The following is a 16,856-nucleotide window of genomic DNA, read 5'->3' as shown; positions in this document are numbered from 1 at the left end:
GATGAAGCATCATTTTATATAGAATGTAGAGGTCAGAATTAAGACTTACAAATCAGATTGTGGTCAGTTCCTGTCATTTTAGAAGAGGATCTGTCGATGTTGGCACTTAAATGTGGAAGTGGCGATGTTGCAACTTTGACGTTTAACTCTGCCCCATTTTGCAAGGCTATTTGTGTATGTGCTAATTCCGGACTCCGTTCCTTTTATCTCGCTGCACCTCACGCCTGGAATAGACTTCCCGAGCTTGTACGTTTAGCCCCCTTTGGCCATTTTCAAATCCAGGCTAAAAGCCCACCTCTTTAACGCTGCTTTTGACTCCTAACCACTACTTACTTGCCCTGTACGCTTTTATCCCCACCTCTTTAATTCCCTTACCTCTTAGTTGTTCTGTTTGTCCTATTTAAAGTTCAATAATCTATATATATAAAAGGCAACCCCAACGTTCTGAAGCCTCCACGGAAGTTGAGGCGCCCGAGATATCCGGTGTGCCCTGGAGTGTCTGCACCGCCCTCGCGTCAAAACGTCATGACGTCGAGGGCGGAGCTATGACACTCGAGGGCCGAAACGGCCCACAGCGAACAAGGCAAGTAGCTTCGAGGGACGGAGGGAGGGGGCCCCTTGCTAGCGCCCGTTTCATTCTGCTCAGAAACGGGCATTTTTTCCTAGTTTTTATTAAAGAAGATGCATTTTAACATTGTAATTGAGTATTGTATACAATCCTCTTTATCACACCGCTTGTTAACAATAACCAATTCTAACATCAACAAATTATTTTATTATTGTTCTTTCCCCTTTCCCTCCCATCCCCCCTTCCCAAGCTCCCCCCAACTGACCCTTCCCCCCTCCCTCTCATTCTTCTCCTCCTTGTATGTTTACACATTTCAGTCATCTCTTTATTGATTATATATTTGCAACGTATTCATTATTAAACTGCGGGCTCTACCCCCCATCGATTGAATATAAGGTTTCCATATTACCCAAAACTCCTTTTTCTTTTTGGGAGTACCTCTCGCATCTCTGGCCTCCCACGTAACGAGCATCTGTAGCCCATTACGCCAATGCCAAAATGAGGGAGCTTCCTTCTGGATCCAATATTGCATTATACACATTTTCCCAATGATACTGACTTTATACAGAAACTGGCGTTCTGCTCTTCTCAAGGTTGTCCTACTTCCTTTATAACCCAATATACACCTCTGGGCAGTCAGAGTAACTGGTTTATTTAGTATACATGCACAATACTGCTGTATTCTCATCCAGAATCTCTGTATAGAAATACAGTCCCATAGCATATGTAGAAACGACGGGTCTGTACTTCCACATTTGTAGCATTTACTCTCTGATATACGTCCCACATAATATGCTTGTTTAGGTGTGAAATATCCCCGCATGATTATACGATACTGAGTTTCCCTATGCCTTGCATTACGTAAGTTGTCTTTGATCTCTGTCATGTAGGTTAAGATGTCAGCTTCTGTGACTGTCAGTCCTAGATCATTCGTCCATTTTTGTGCCACCCCTGCTAATGACTTAGGTAGTTTCAGCTTTGATATTGCTACATGCATACCCGACACCGTAACCCTTTCTATCCCTGGGGGTAAGAAAAAGTTTTCCAGTAGAGGGAACAGCTCTCTAGAACACCCCTCTCTTATCAATCTAGCCATGTAAACCTTCACCTGTAAATATGAATACCAATCCACATTGTCGTCCCCCACTATCTGTCCCAATTCACCTTGTGTCCGTATCCGTCCTGTATTGTGTAATAAGTCCACCACTACCACCACCCCTTCTGTTGCCCATCTGTTGTGTCTAATCGACTGAATACCCGACTGAAAGTCAGCATTGCCAATTAATGGTAACATGTCAGTACATCTTGGATTTTTCCCCAAGAGGTGGATTACATAATCCCATGCCTTTCTCATTGGAGCCAATAAAAGATGCTGCCTCCACTCAGTAGGTATCTTATGTGTGGGGGCATGTAATAAATAGTAGGGATGATATGGTTTAAATAAGTTTCGTTCCATCCCCCATGGGATATAATCTTCCGTTCCTAGTACCCAATCTGCCACATGTCTCAACAAGCATGCCCAATTATATTCTCGCAGATTAGGTAGCCGCAATCCTCCTTTCTGCAATTTTCCACTCAAATGTTCAAATTTAATTTTTGGTTTCTTTCCCCTCCCCAGCAAAAGTATAACAACATTCTCTTTAATTTTTTTAAATCTTTCTGTTGTAAGTATAATGGTAACTGTCGAAATACATATAGCCATCGGGGAAATAATACCATGCTATACAGACTTATTCTCCCACTTAATGTCAACGGCAATGTATGCCAATGGGTCAATGTCTGCTTCGTCTGTCTCAGAAGATTATCTATATTTTTCCTATAAAGTTGGCATGGATCCGCTGTTAGAGTTATTCCTAAATACTTAAATTCACCTATAACCCATCGTAAGGGAAACTCCCCCCTCCACCCTGCAAGTATTGTATCTTGTGTTGGCATACTTTCTGATTTTTGCATATTAAGTTTAAAGCCCGAAAACGAGCCATATTCTTTAAATCGTTCTAACAATACCGGTAGTGCCACCTGTGGTTTGGTAAGATGGACCAAGACATCGTCGGCAAATGCCGAGATTTTAAATTCATGAGGCCCCATTCGCACCCCTGTGATCTCCTGGTCCTCCAGTATTGTCCGCAGCAGCAGATCCAGAGTCAAAGCGAACAACAAGGGGGATAAGGGGCATCCTTGTCGTGTGCCTCTACCAATCTCAAACGTTTCAGTATAGTCCCCGTTGACATATAACCTGGCTAAGGGTTCTTTATACAGTGCGGCTATAACTTTTACAAATGACCCATCAAAGTCATACGCTGACATTGTCCGAAACATAAATCCCCAGTCTACTCTATCGAACACCTTTTCGGCGTCGAAACTTATTAGTAATGAGTCTTCTTTCTTTCTTCTCACACATTCTAATGAGGCTAATATCTGTCTGATGTTCTTGACAATCTGTCTCCCTTTAATAAATCCTCCTTGTGGTAAGGCTATGATGTCTGGCAAGATCCTTGCTAGCCTATTAGCGTAGATCCCCGCCAATAGTTTAGTTTCATAATTAATCAGGGAAATTGGTCTATATGATTCTGGCTTAATCAGGTCCTTCCCTGGTTTGGGAAATACCACAATTTCTCCGAGGACAAGCAGGCTGCTTGTTCTCACTGATGGGTGACGTCCACGGCAGCCCCTCCAATCGGAAACTTCACTAGCAAAGTCCTTTGCTAGCCCTCGCGCGCCCGCGCGCACCGCGCATGCGCGGCCGTCTTCCCGCCCGAAACCGGCTCGAGCCGGCCAGTCTTCTTTTGTCCGCACTCGGTACGGTCGTGTTTTCGCCGTGTCGAGCCCCGGAAAGTCGACCTCGCGCGTCCAATTTGTTTTGAACGTGTTTTTTTCCTTCGGGAAAGCTTTGTCCTAGTCGGGAAGTGCTCCGGAAACCCCCCGCCGGGTTTCGTGTAAATCCTCCCCGTACTTCCAGCTTTTTTGCCCCGGTAAGTTTTCTTTCGTCGTCGGGGTAGGCCTCTTTTCGGCCTCGGTCGAGATTTTTTCTCCCCCTAAATTTGGTGCTTCAAATTTCGCCATTTCGGCTTTTGATTTCGCCGGCGTGATTTTTCCGCCCATGACATCGAAGCCTTCCAGCGGCTTCAAGAAGTGCACCCAGTGCGCCCGGGTTATCTCGCTCACTGATCGACACTCGTCGTGTCTTCAGTGTCTGGGGGCCGAGCACCGCCCTCAGAACTGCAGTCTGTGTTCCCTGCTTCAAAGGCGGACTCAGGTAGCGAGACTAGCCCAGTGGAACGTGTTGTTCTCGGGCTCTTCGTCGGCATCGGCACCGGGATCTTCGAGTGCATCGACGTCGTCAGCGTCCAGACCTTCTTCCTCGGCCGCCCCTGCATCGAGTGCATCGAGGCATCGGGCCTCTGCATCGGCGCCGAGACATCGGATAGCTGCATCGACGTCGGTGGTACCAGGACCTCGTCTGCTGATGTCGTCGGACGGTGGTGCATCGGGTGGAGTGCAGGTGAGGGCTGTCCATTCCCCTGCTGGTGGCGGTGAGCCCTCGGGTGGGTCTCCGCCTACCCTGAGGGCTCCTGCGGTACAGCCCCCCCGAGATCGACCTTCTTCAGTCTCGGCCCCGAGGAAGCGACGGATGGATTCGACGTCCTCCTCGTCGGTGCCGGGGAGGTCCGGTGACATGCTTCGGAAGAAATCGAAGAAGCATCGACACCGGTCTCCTCCCCGTGTCGGCACCGAGAGCTCTGGGTCGCCGAGGGATTCGGCACCCAGCAGGCATCGGCACCGAGAGGACCGCTCACCCTCTGTTCAGGAGGTGTCGATGCGCTCCGCTCTGGACAGCCCGGAACAGCCTCCACGCCCGGAACAGGTACTGACGTCGACGCCTGCATCGACCTCTCAGCCTTTCTCTGCAGCCGCTCTAAACGAGAGCCTCCGGGCCGTTCTCCCAGAGATTCTGGGAGAGCTGTTGCGCCCTACCCCTCCGGTACCGGCGGTGCTTGCGCCACCGGTACCGTCGAGCGTGGCGCCGGCTGGCCCATCGCCCAGGTTGAGGTCCCCGACGTCGGTACCGCGTGCGGTACCGACCGCGGCCACCTCCCAGGAAGGCTCCCCGACTACGTCGGCGGAGGGAGCTTCGCCGATGCGGGCGAGGGAGTCTACCTCTCGACGCCCCCATCGTGGACGGGGTTCCACGGAGTCGAGCAGGGCGAGGTTGCAGACACAGGTCCGTGAACTTGTGTCTGACACCGAGGGTGAGGCCTCGTGGGAGGAAGAGGAAGATCCCAGATATCTCTCTGACGAGGAGTCTGAGGGTCTTCCGTCTGATCCCACTCCCTCTCCTGAGAGACAGCGTTCTCCTCCCGAGAGTCTGTCTTTTGCCTCCTTTGTCCGGGAGATGTCTACGGCCATCCCCTTCCCGGTGGTTGTGGAGGACGAGCCCAGGGCTGAAATGTTTGAGCTCCTGGACTATCCTTCTCCACCTAAGGAAGCGTCCACTGTTCCCTTGCACCATGTCCTGAAGAAGACATTGCTTGCGAACTGGACCAAGCCATTAACTAATCCCCACATTCCCAAGAAGATCGAGTCCCAGTACCGGATCCATGGGGACCCAGAGCTGATGCGCACTCAGTTGCCTCATGACTCTGGAGTTGTGGATTTGGCCCTAAAGAAGGCTAAGAGTTCTAGGGAACATGCTTCGGCGCCCCCGGGCAAGGACGCTAGAACCTTAGACTCCTTTGGGAGGAAGGCCTACCATTCCTCTATGCTCGTGTCCAAGATCCAGTCTTACCAGCTCTACACGAGCATACACATGCGGAATAATGTGCGGCAGTTGGCGGGCTTGGTTGATGCTCTTCCCCCTGAGCAAGCCAAGCCTTTTCAGGAGGTGGTCAGGCAGCTGAAGGCGTGCAGAAAATTCCTGGCCAGAGGAGTTTATGACACTTTTGATGTTGCGTCCAGGGCCGCTGCTCAAGGTGTGGTGATGCGCAGGCTCTCATGGCTGCGTGCCGCCGACCTGGAGAATAGAATCCAGCAGCGGATTGCGGACTCGCCTTGCCGTGCGGATAACATTTTTGGCGAAAAAGTCGAGCAGGTGGTAGAGTCTCTCCACCAGCGGGACACCGCATTCGACAAGTTCGCCCGCCGGCAGCCTTCAGCTTCTACCTCTACAGGTAGACGATTTTTCGGGGGAAGGAAGACTGTTCCCTATACTTCTGGCAAGCGTAGGTACAATCCTCCTTCCCGACAGCCTGCGGCCCAGGCTAAGCCCCAGCGCGCTCGCTCTCGTCAGCAGCGTGCGAATCAGCAAGGCCCCGCGGCTCCCCAGCAAAAGCAAGGGGCGAGCTTTTGACTGGCTCCAGCAGAGCATAGCCGACATCCAAGTGTCAGTGCCGGGCGACCTGCCTGTCGGAGGGAGGTTGAAAGCTTTTCACCAAAGGTGGCCTCTCATAACCTCCGATCAGTGGGTTCTCCAAATAGTCCGGCAAGGATACACCCTCAATTTGGCCTCACAACCTCCAAATTGTCCACCGGGAGCTCAGTCCTACAGCTTCCAGCACAAGCAGGTACTTGCAGAGGAACTCTCCGCCCTTCTCAGCGCCAATGCGGTCGAGCCCGTGCCATCCGGGCAAGAAGGGCTGGGGTTCTATTCCAGGTACTTCCTTGTGGAAAAGAAAACAGGGGGGATGCGTCCCATCCTAGACCTAAGGGCCCTGAACAAATATCTCGTAAAAGAAAAGTTCAGGATGCTTTCCCTGGGCACCCTTCTCCCCATGATTCAGCAAAACGATTGGCTATGCTCTCTGGACTTGAAGGATGCCTACACACACATCCCGATACTGCCAGCTCACAGACAGTATCTGCGATTTCAGCTGGGCGCACGCCACTTCCAGTACTGTGTGCTACCCTTTGGGCTCGCCTCTGCGCCCAGGGTGTTCACAAAGTGCCTAGCTGTGGTAGCAGCGGCGCTTCGCAGGCTGGGGGTGCACGTGTTCCCATATCTCAACGATTGGCTGGTGAAGAACACATCCGAGGCAGGAGCCCTGCAGTCCATGCAGATGACTATTCGCCTCCTGGAGCTACTGGGGTTTGTGATAAATTATCCAAAGTCCCATCTTCTCCCAGTGCAGAAACTCGAATTCATCGGAGCCCTGCTGGATTCTCGGACGGCTCGCGCCTATCTCCCAGAGGCGAGGGCCAACAACTTGTTGTCCCTCGTCTCGCGGGTGCGAGCGTCCCAGCAGATCACAGCTCGGCAGATGTTGAGATTGCTGGGCCACATGGCTTCCACAGTTCATGTGACTCCCATGGCCCGCCTTCACATGAGATCTGCTCAATGGACCCTAGCCTCCCAGTGGTATCAGGCCGCCGGGGGTCTAGAGGACGTGATCCACCTGTCCACGAGTTTTCTCGAATCCCTGTATTGGTGGACGATTTGCTCCAATTTGACTCTGGGACGTCCCTTCCAAATTCCTCAGCCTCAAAAAGTGCTGACCACGGATGCGTCTCTCCTGGGATGGGGAGCTCATGTCGATGGGCTTCACACCCAAGGAAGGTGGTCCCTCCAAGAAAGCGATCTACAGATCAATCTTCTGGAGTTGCGAGCGATCTGGAATGCTCTGAAGGCTTTCAGAGATCGGCTGTCCCACCAAATTATCCAAATTCAGACAGACAATCAGGTTGCCATGTACTATGTCAACAAGCAGGGGGGCACCGGATCTCGCCCCCTGTGTCAGGAAGCCGTCAGCATGTGGCTCTGGGCTCGCCGTCAAGGCATGGTGCTCCAAGCCACATATCTGGCAGGTGTAAACAACAGTCTGGCCGACAGGTTGAGCAGGATTATGCAACCTCACGAGTGGTCGCTCAATTCCCGTGTGGTGCGACAGATCTTCCAGGCGTGGGGCCACCCCCCTGGTGGATCTCTTCGCATCTCAAGTGAACCACAAGGTCCCTCAGTTCTGTTCCAGGCTTCAGGCCCACGGCAGACTGGCGTCGGATGCCTTCCTCCTGGATTGGGGGGAAGGTCTGCTGTATGCTTATCCTCCCATTCCTCTGGTGGGGAAGACTTTGTTGAAACTCAAGCAAGACCGAGGCACCATGATTCTGATTGCTCCCTTTTGGCCGCGTCAGATCTGGTTCCCTCTTCTTCTGGAGTTATCCTCCGAAGAACCGTGGAGATTGGAGTGTTTTCCGACCCTCATCACGCAGGACGAAGGGGCTCTTCTGCATCCCAACCTCCAGTCCCTGGCTCTCACGGCCTGGATGTTGAGGGCGTAGACTTTGCCTCTTTGGGTCTGCCAGAGGGTGTCTCCCGCATCTTGCTTGCTTCCAGGAAAGACTCCACTAAGAGAAGTTACTTCTTTCATTGGAGGAGGTTTGCCGTCTGGTGTGACAGCAAGGCCCTAGATCCTCGCTCTTGTCCTACACAGACCCTGCTTGAATACCTTCTCCACTTGTCTGAGTCTGGTCTGAAGACCAACTCCGTAAGGGTTCACCTTAGTGCAATCAGTGCATACCATTACCAAGTGGAAGGTAAGCCGATCTCAGGACAGCCTTTAGTTGTTCGCTTCATGAGAGGTTTGCTTTTGTCAAAGCCCCCTGTCAAGCCTCCTACAGTGTCATGGGATCTCAATGTCGTTCTCACCCAGCTGATGAAACCTCCTTTCGAGCCACTGAATTCCTGCCATCCGAAGTACTTGACCTGGAAGGTCATTTTCTTGGTGGCAGTTACCTCGGCTCGTAGAGTCAGTGAGCTTCAGGCCCTGGTAGCCCAGGCCCCTTACACCAAATTTCATCACAACAGAGTAGTCCTCCGCACTCACCCTAAGTTTCTGCCAAAGGTTGTGTCGGAGTTCCATCTGAACCAGTCAATTGTCTTGCCAACATTCTTTCCCCGTCCTCATTCCTGCCCTGCTGAACGTCAGCTGCACACATTGGACTGCAAGAGAGCATTGGCCTTCTATCTGGAGCGGACACAGCCCCACAGACAGTCCGCCCAATTGTTTGTTTCTTTTGATCCCAACAAGAGGGGAGTGGCTGTAGGGAAACGCACCATATCCAATTGGCTAGCAGATTGCATTTCCTTCACTTACGCCCAGGCTGGGCTGGCTCTTGAGGGTCATGTCACGGCTCATAATGTTAGAGCCATGGCAGCGTCGGTAGCCCACTTGAAGTCAGCCACCATGGAGGAAATTTGCAAAGCTGCGACGTGGTCATCTGTCCACACATTCACATCTCATTACTGCCTGCAGCAGGATACCCGACGTGACAGTCGGTTCGGGCAGTCAGTTCTTCAGAACCTGTTTGGGCTTTAGGATCCAACTCCACCCCCCGAGGGCCCTGTTTGTTCTGTTCCAGGCTACACTCTCAGTTAGTTGGTAAATTTTTTAGGTCAATCTCAGTTATGTCCTCGCCGTTGCGAGGCCCAATTGACCAATGTTGTTGTTTTGAGTGAGCCTGGGGGCTAGGGATACCCCATCAGTGAGAACAAGCAGCCTGCTTGTCCTCGGAGAAAGCGAATGCTACATACCTGTAGAAGGTATTCTCCGAGGACAGCAGGCTGATTGTTCTCACAAACCCGCCCGCCTCCCCTTTGGAGTTGTGTCTTCCCTTGAAGTGTATTGTCTTGCTACATACTGGACTGGCCGGCTCGAGCCGGTTTCGGGCGGGAAGACGGCCGCGCATGCGCGGTGCGCGCGGGCGCGCGAGGGCTAGCAAAGGACTTTGCTAGTGAAGTTTCCGATTGGAGGGGCTGCCGTGGACGTCACCCATCAGTGAGAACAATCAGCCTGCTGTCCTCGGAGAATACCTTCTACAGGTATGTAGCATTCGCTATCTGCCACTCGAAGGGTCTCTGGTAAACATTCCTGATCTACTGCCCGCTGAAAGGCCATCATAATTGGTTTACCAATCTCTGCCTCCAACAGCTTATAAAATTCAACTCGATACCCATCAGGTCCCGGGGCTTTATGTAAAGGACTACTTTTGATGGCCCTGGCTATTTCGTCTAGATCAATAGGTTTGTTAATCATTTCCCTCTGGGCCTCTGTTATTTGTGGTAGTACTATGTTTTCTAAATACATCTCAGGCTCTAACTGATCTTCTGTGGCAGGCTGATAGAGCTGGGTATAATAATTTAAGAATATTTGTCTAATTTTACTCTCTGAGTGTGTTATATTCCCTGAGGGATGCTGTAAAGTAAGTACCCTTTGTGGGCCAGTCTTTTTCCTGATCAGCCCTGCGAGCATTGTACCTTGCTTATTACCAAATTTATAGAGTTGATATCTGTAGTATACTGCTGATTTAATAGCTCTTTGATGGATTAAAGTATTTAAATTTATCTGTGTGACTAGTAGCTGCTCTCTTACTGTACTTTGGGCTTTGTCCCTATAATTACGTCGTAATTTGACTAATTGCTTCCCTAGCCTAAGTATTTCCTGTTCTCGTCTTTTTTTCTTTCAGCTACAATAGGCTATTATTTCTCCTCGGAGTATAGCTTTCGCTTGCCTCCCAGTACAATATAGGTTCTGATGTATGCCTCTCATTATGAATCTTATTTTCCATCCATTTCTCTCTGATATAACTCAGAAATTCATCATCATAATAAAGCTCAATTGGAAATATCCATTTCCGCCTCTTAGATTGCGTATCTTGTCTATTGATGATGATATAGATTGGCGCATGATCTGATATTATGGTAGGATCTATGCCTGCCTCTTGTACATCTGGGAGAGCCCCCTCATTAATCAAAAGATAATCAATCCGAGATTGAATGTGATGTGCTCTTGAGTAGTGTGTATAATCTCTAAGGCCTGGATTTAATATTCTCCACACATCGATAACTTCCAATGTGTCACACATCCAAGGAATTCCTTTCATATGATCCCCTTTTCCTCCACCCGTATTACAAGTTTTATCTATATTTGCGTCCGCCACTATGTTAAAGTCTCCCCCAATCACCGTCTGTATATGTGGGTCTTGTAGTTTAATTTTTTGAATACGCATAGTTAAGGTTCGAAAGAACCTTTTGCTGTACACATTCGGGGCGTACACATTTACCAACAGCATCGGCATTCCATCTACCGTCACCTTAGCGATAATAAATCGGCCCTCTGGGTCTGTATAAACATAGTTCTGAGTTACTTGGAGTGTTTTATGAATCAAAATTGCTACTCCTGCTTTTTTCCCCACTGCAGGAGCCTCTAACACAGTACCCACCCACCATGATTTTAGTTTTGCGTGTTCCTGTGTTGTTAAATGTGTTTCCTGTAACATGGCTATCAATGCTCCCTTTTTGCGCAACTCCCCCATTATTTTCTTTCTCTTAATGGGTGAGCCTATACCTCCAACATTCCATGAGTATATTTTCATATTCTTCATGTTATTCCTCCATATAATGCTTCCAATAGCTGACTAATTTCTTGCCAATTCCCGGACTGCTGTCCCAGCTGCAGCAGTCCCACATATTCAACATGTGCATTATATTGCGACTGAAAGTGTCCATAATCATACATTTCCATCCGCTTTCCCCTTTGAGAAGAATTTAGCTTATTCTTTCTGTATACATTACGTCCCCTCCCCCTATCCTCTAATCCCCAGCCCCTCCCCCCTGCCCTTGTCATTTACCAAACCTTCCTCCCGCTTGGTTGGTCACAGCTAAATAATGCTTACCTCCCTCCCCGTTCAGGCCTTAATCTATTACCTCTTTCTCCCTCCCCATGTGTTAAAGGATACCATTAATAGCATTTTCCCTTTTGCTCCCCCATTTCCACCATACTGACCACCTTGTGATCACATCCATATGTGTACGCAAATTACCCTCCCACTTCATCCCCTGTATGGCATTCACCTATAGCGTACAACTTTACACAATGCCTTCTCCCCTCATCTGTAACTCCCAATTCAAGTCCAACAACATCAATTATCAAGTCCTGAACCATCTATAACTTTAAGTTCTTACAAACTCTCCTGCTTCTGTCTGTCTCCACCTTTCCCAAATATCTTCATATTTTCGCCAGTACGGTGCATTCTGCTATCTGTCTGATCAGATTCAAGTAGATCCAGTCTCTTCAGGCTCCGCTTCTGCTGCCCGCTCCAATTTGGCTACAAAGGCTCCCGCTTCTTTCTCCGATGTAAAGATTTTCAGTCTGCCATTGTGTGTCAGTTTCAAAGTAGCGGGATATTGCAAGGAGAAACTAATCTTCATCTCAAACAACTTTGAACACACTGGCGAGAATGCCCGCCTTTTTGCTGATATTCCAGCCGAATAGTCTTGAAAACAAAGAATCTTCTTGCCTTCATAGGTTAAAGTCGTTGCGGAGCGCGCTGCTTGTAGTATACACTGTTTATGCATAAAATTTAATATCTTGCAGATAACCACTCGTGATGTAGTTTTCCCCAGCTGGCGAGACCCCAGGCGATGAGCTCGTTCTACTCTCAATGGGCCCAATGATTCTGGGAAATCCACTTGTGTAGTCAGCCACTGTTACAGGGTTTTTTCTAACTGACGGGCCCCCAGCGCCTCTGGCAGACCCACCAGGCGGATATTGTTCCGCCGGGAACGATTTTCTAAATCTTCGATTTTGTTCTCCATGTCTGCCACAAGTTTCTTCATGTTTTTCTGAGCGTCCTCCAAATCTGTTACGCGGTCCTCGACCACGCTGGTCCGAGTCTGGAACGCAACACATTCTTTAGTCAGCTCTCCGATCTTGGCGTTCAACTGTTCCAGTTTACCATCCAGTTTTTGGTCGATCGGAGCCAGACGCCGCTCAAGCAAATCCTCCATCACCACTGTGAGTTCGGACGTTATCTCCGCTATCCAAGCGGAGGAGACCGATGATCCTGCTTCAGAAGGAGACGCCGCCATTTTGTATTCGGTCGTCTTTCCCCTCTGTTTGTCCCGCGGCGCTGATCTCGCTGTCATTTTCAGCTTTTACCGGTGGAGATGTCGACAGGAGCACTCCCCAAGCCTTGTGCTACGGTTTTTGTGCACTTTAGAGGGACAGATTCTCTTGCTGATTCGTGAACAGGTAGGTTGGCGACGGAGAGAGATTCACCCACGACCGCTCTCCATCACAGCATCACGTGACCTGTTTGTCCTATTTAGATTGTGAGCTCTTTGAGCAGGGATTGTCTTTTTATGTATGGTGTACAGCGCTGCGTATGCCTTGTAGTGCTATAGAAGTGGTAGTAGTAGTAAGTGCTGCTTGTTAAGTGGGGAGGCAGCATTTCTAATGTGGTGTGATTTTGAAGCTGGACATAAACTACATGAGATTAATGAGAATGATCTCTTAATCTGTCATGTAAAGCCCTGGCAGAAATGAGCACTTCTATGTGTTGTTGAACAGGTATAAAAGCCAAAGTGAACATTTTTCCCCATACACATATATTCTCTGTGTGAACCTTGAAATTTCTATGTAATGTAGATCTCCACATGAAAATAGCAGCTTTCTAAAATTGCTTTTTACACTTGTGTGTGAGATTTATTTATTTATTTTATTTATTTATTTATTGCATTTGTATCCCACATTTTCCCACCTCTTTGCAGGCTCAATGTGGTTTACAATACATCATGAATAGTGGATTTAACTAAATACGGATGAGCCAATCATTAAGCTCAACAATGCTGAGGGGTCCTTTTTCTAAGGTACGCCGAAAAGTGGCAGGTTCATTTTTCAGTGCATTGCAAAAAAGGCCTTTTTGAGGGGGGGGGGGGGGGAGGCGAAAATGGACGTGCAGCAAAATAAAAATTGGCATGTGTCCATTTTGGGCCTGCCACCTTACCGCCACCCATTGACTGAGCAGTAAGGTTTCACGCGTTAACCGGACGGTAATTGTCAGCACGTGTTTACCGCCTGGTTAGCACTGCACGCCAGAAATTTTCCGGGGTGCATAGTGGGCGCATATACAAAATTTAATTACCGCCTGGGCCATGCCGGGCAGTAGTTCTGAATTGGCATGCGTTTGGCGCGTGTAGACACCTACGTGGCTTAGTAAAATGGCCCCTGAGACATTTAAGGGGGGTGGTCTGCAATAAAATGGCAATGGCTATACAAGATAAACACAATACAAAATTATTAATAGAATAATATAAAAACCCAACGGTATCTTCTGAGATTCCTCTTTCTCAAATGGGCACAATAAAACAGTCACACTGTACAATTAAGTGAATGGTTGTACAAATTAAAAAAAAAAAATACAAATACAAAAACCAGACTGACTGCATTTTGTTACTCAGACCGGTGGGTGGGTGGGGGGGGGGGGGGGGATTTTTTTTTTTTACTAAAAATGTTGTTCAGCATCAGAAATAGATGTCCACAGTTTGATTTTCACTGCATACTGCATATGCAACACAGATTAGTCTGTCTTTGGGGTTTATTTTTCTTATTTATCCTACCCCTTGAGATGTACAGTAAAAAGGAAATGTGTGACTGAAGAACATAATTGAATCACGGTGTGAAGGGCTGCATGGATTTCGATGTGAACGTATCTAATTATATTTACATTGTTTCCTAAGTGGTCCACACGTGTAAAAAAAAGTAATTTTAGAAAGCTGCTATTTTGTATATACTGTGTTCCCACATGGAAATAATAAAGCTTCTAAAATAACCCCCTTTGTACGTTTGCTGGAGGTGTTGCACTCGGGTTCCAAGAGAGGTAAGTGCTGCCTTGGTAAGCCCTGCTGATATAAATTCAGCTTCTGAATAGATGAATCTTTGAGGAAATTTGTATATTATCCATGTGATCATTAAGGGTTGGTGTGAGGTCCAAAGGGTGGGTATGGAGGCACAGAAGGATTTGTAAAGTCACATTTTTTTAAGATAATATGCAATGTTGATGTTGTGTTAAACTTGACACCGTTTTTTTTTTGTTTGCTCTAGCATATCAATCAAAGCAGATGGGCTGTTCTTCATGTACACTTCCTCAAGCGCGCACATCATCCTCTGAAAGGTTTGTAGAGAGTCATTAGTTTATTTAGTTGTCCAGAACAGAAAGGGTTTGATTTAAATAAATTATATGTCGTCTGGATAGGGCAAAAAATGGAAGTTAATTGGGTATTTCTCAGTATCAGTTGCTGTAAAAGTAAGTAATTCCCTAAAACAAAATGTTTGGCTATGTAAAAGTAGACCATGTAGGAGTAAGGGCCTTTGTAGGCATACTGTAAATGTTCTCAACTTCAATTGTAGAATGACCTTTTAACATTAGTCTACTCAAATTTTACTTATCTCCTTTTTTTGTTGTGTGGTAGCTAGGAATTCCCACTTGTGTGACAAAGTTGTCCTGCTTTTTTGTGTAGAAAAGTTACTGACATGTAACGGATGTTTGGTGGTGCCCAGCTTTCTCATTTAAGAGTTGACTTGTTAAGCTTTTATGTGATCAGTGTACTGGCAACATTTTTTTACCTGCTCCCCATCCATAGGCATCAGAATGGGGGGGAGCAACAAGTGTTGTGGCAACTCTTCTCCCCCGCCCCCCAAGTTTACCTTTTAGCTTGTTTGTTGTACTGCAACAGCAGCATTTCAGAGAAAGTTGCTTGTGCCAGCCTCGGAGTCTCTTCTGTGGTGCACCCAGTGCCGGCGCAACCCGATAAGCGCGGTAAGCATGGCAGGGAGGCGCCGACCTCTGGAGGGTGCCACAAGCCATGCCTACCGCTGCTGGGAGAGGTCCTCACGATCCTCACCTGCCCACCCTCAGCTTCCCACAACAGCCCTCTTTTCTTTCCCGCCGCCCTGCCTTTAAAACTTTTATTTTACCTGAAGTCGCAGCGTCAGCAGTGAAAACGGCATGCTTGGATCGGCTCACCTCCAGCCTTCCCTTCCCTCTGTGTCCCTCCCTCACGGAAAGAGGAAATTACATCAGAGGAGGGCGGGACACTGAGAGGGAAGGGAAGGCTGGAGGCGAGCTGATCCGAGCCTGCCGCTTTTGCTGCTGATGCTGCGAATTCAGGTAAAATAAAAATTTTAAAGGCAGGGCGGCAAGAAGGAAAGGAGGACTGTTGTGGGAGAAGATGGCGGGTAGGTGAGGGCTGGGGTTGATCTGGAACTCGGGGGCTTAAAAGTAGGGCAGGTGGGGGCTGGGGCGAGTCAATGGACATGAATGGGAGGGGAGGGCAGAGGAGAATCGCTGGACATGGATGGGAGGGGAGAGAGGAGAAATCGCTGGACATGGATGGGAGGGGAGGGCAGAGGAGAATCGCTGGCCATGGATGGGAGGGGAGGGCAGAGGAGAATCGCTGGCCATGGATAGAAGGGGAGGGCAGAAGAGAATCGCTGGACATGGAGGGGAGGGTAGGGGAGAAAGGAGAAATCACTGGACATGGAGGGGAGGGCAGAGGAGAATTGCTGGGCATGGGTGGAAGGGGAGGGCAGAGGAGAATCGCTGGATATGGATGAAGGAGAAGGCAGGGAAGAGAAGAGTTGCTGGACGTGGATGGATGGAGGGGAAGGCAGGGAAGAGAGAAGAGTTGCTGGACGTGGATGGATGGATGGAGGGGAGGGCAGGGGAGAGAGGAGAGTTGATGAACACGGAGGGGAGGGCAGGAGAAATGCAGGACATAGATGAAGGAGAGGGAAGACAGGAAGGAGATGCACATAGATGGAGGGGAGAGAGGAGAAATGCTGGATATGGATGGAGTGGTGGGCAGGGAAGGGAGGAGAAATGTTGGACTGGGATGGAGGGAAGTAAAGTCAGAAAGGAGATGCATATGGATGGAGGGAAAGGGAGAGGAGAAATGCTGTACATGGATGGAGGGAAGATAGGAAGTAGATGCACATGGATGGAGGAGAGAGAAGAGAAATTCTGGACATGGAGGGGAGGGAAGGACAGGAAGGAGATACACATGGAGTGGAGGGAAGACAGAGGAGGAGATGCACATGGATGGAGGGGAACGAAGAGAAATGCTGGACATGGATGGAGGAAAGGGAAGAAAGAGGAAGGAGATGTATACTGAACGGAGATGAGGGAAAGGAAAGAGAGGAGAAAAACTATGCAGGGCCGCCAAGAGGGGGGGCAGGGGCGACAGAATTCCCCGAGCCCGGGTCTCCAAGGGGGGCCTGGCGGCGCAGTCCACGATCTCACCCGCCCTCGGCTCCGTTGACCATCCGCCACTGGGCCAGGCCCCCCGCATTGAAATCATCACAGCGCCTCACCTGTCATTTCGCTCCATGACTGAAAGCGCAGCCAGCAGCGACAGATCGTATTTGTCTCCCTTCGGGCCTTCCCTCCCTGTGTCCCGCCCCCGTCTGATGTAACTTCCGCGAGGGCTGGACACAGGGAGGGGAGGCAAATCCGATCT

The 16,856-nt window shown here is 49.1% G+C and overlaps 1 protein-coding gene across 1 annotated transcript in view; it reads left to right on the top strand.

Annotated features, from left to right (window-relative positions):
- RNF212 (ring finger protein 212) overlaps nt 1–16,856 on the top strand; it is a 548,782-nt gene that overhangs the window by 246,748 nt on the left and 285,178 nt on the right. The window contains exon 8 of the mRNA XM_030191071.1: nt 14,443–14,512. Coding sequence (XP_030046931.1) covers nt 14,443–14,512 — 70 coding nt within the window. The remainder of the gene's footprint in view (nt 1–14,442; nt 14,513–16,856) is intronic.

The sequence above is a fragment of the Microcaecilia unicolor genome, chromosome 2 (genome assembly GCF_901765095.1).
Source record: "Microcaecilia unicolor chromosome 2, aMicUni1.1, whole genome shotgun sequence".
NCBI lineage: Eukaryota > Metazoa > Chordata > Amphibia > Gymnophiona > Siphonopidae > Microcaecilia > Microcaecilia unicolor.
Note: the sequence above shows the minus strand (reverse complement) of the source record. Positions and strands in the feature narration are given on the sequence as shown.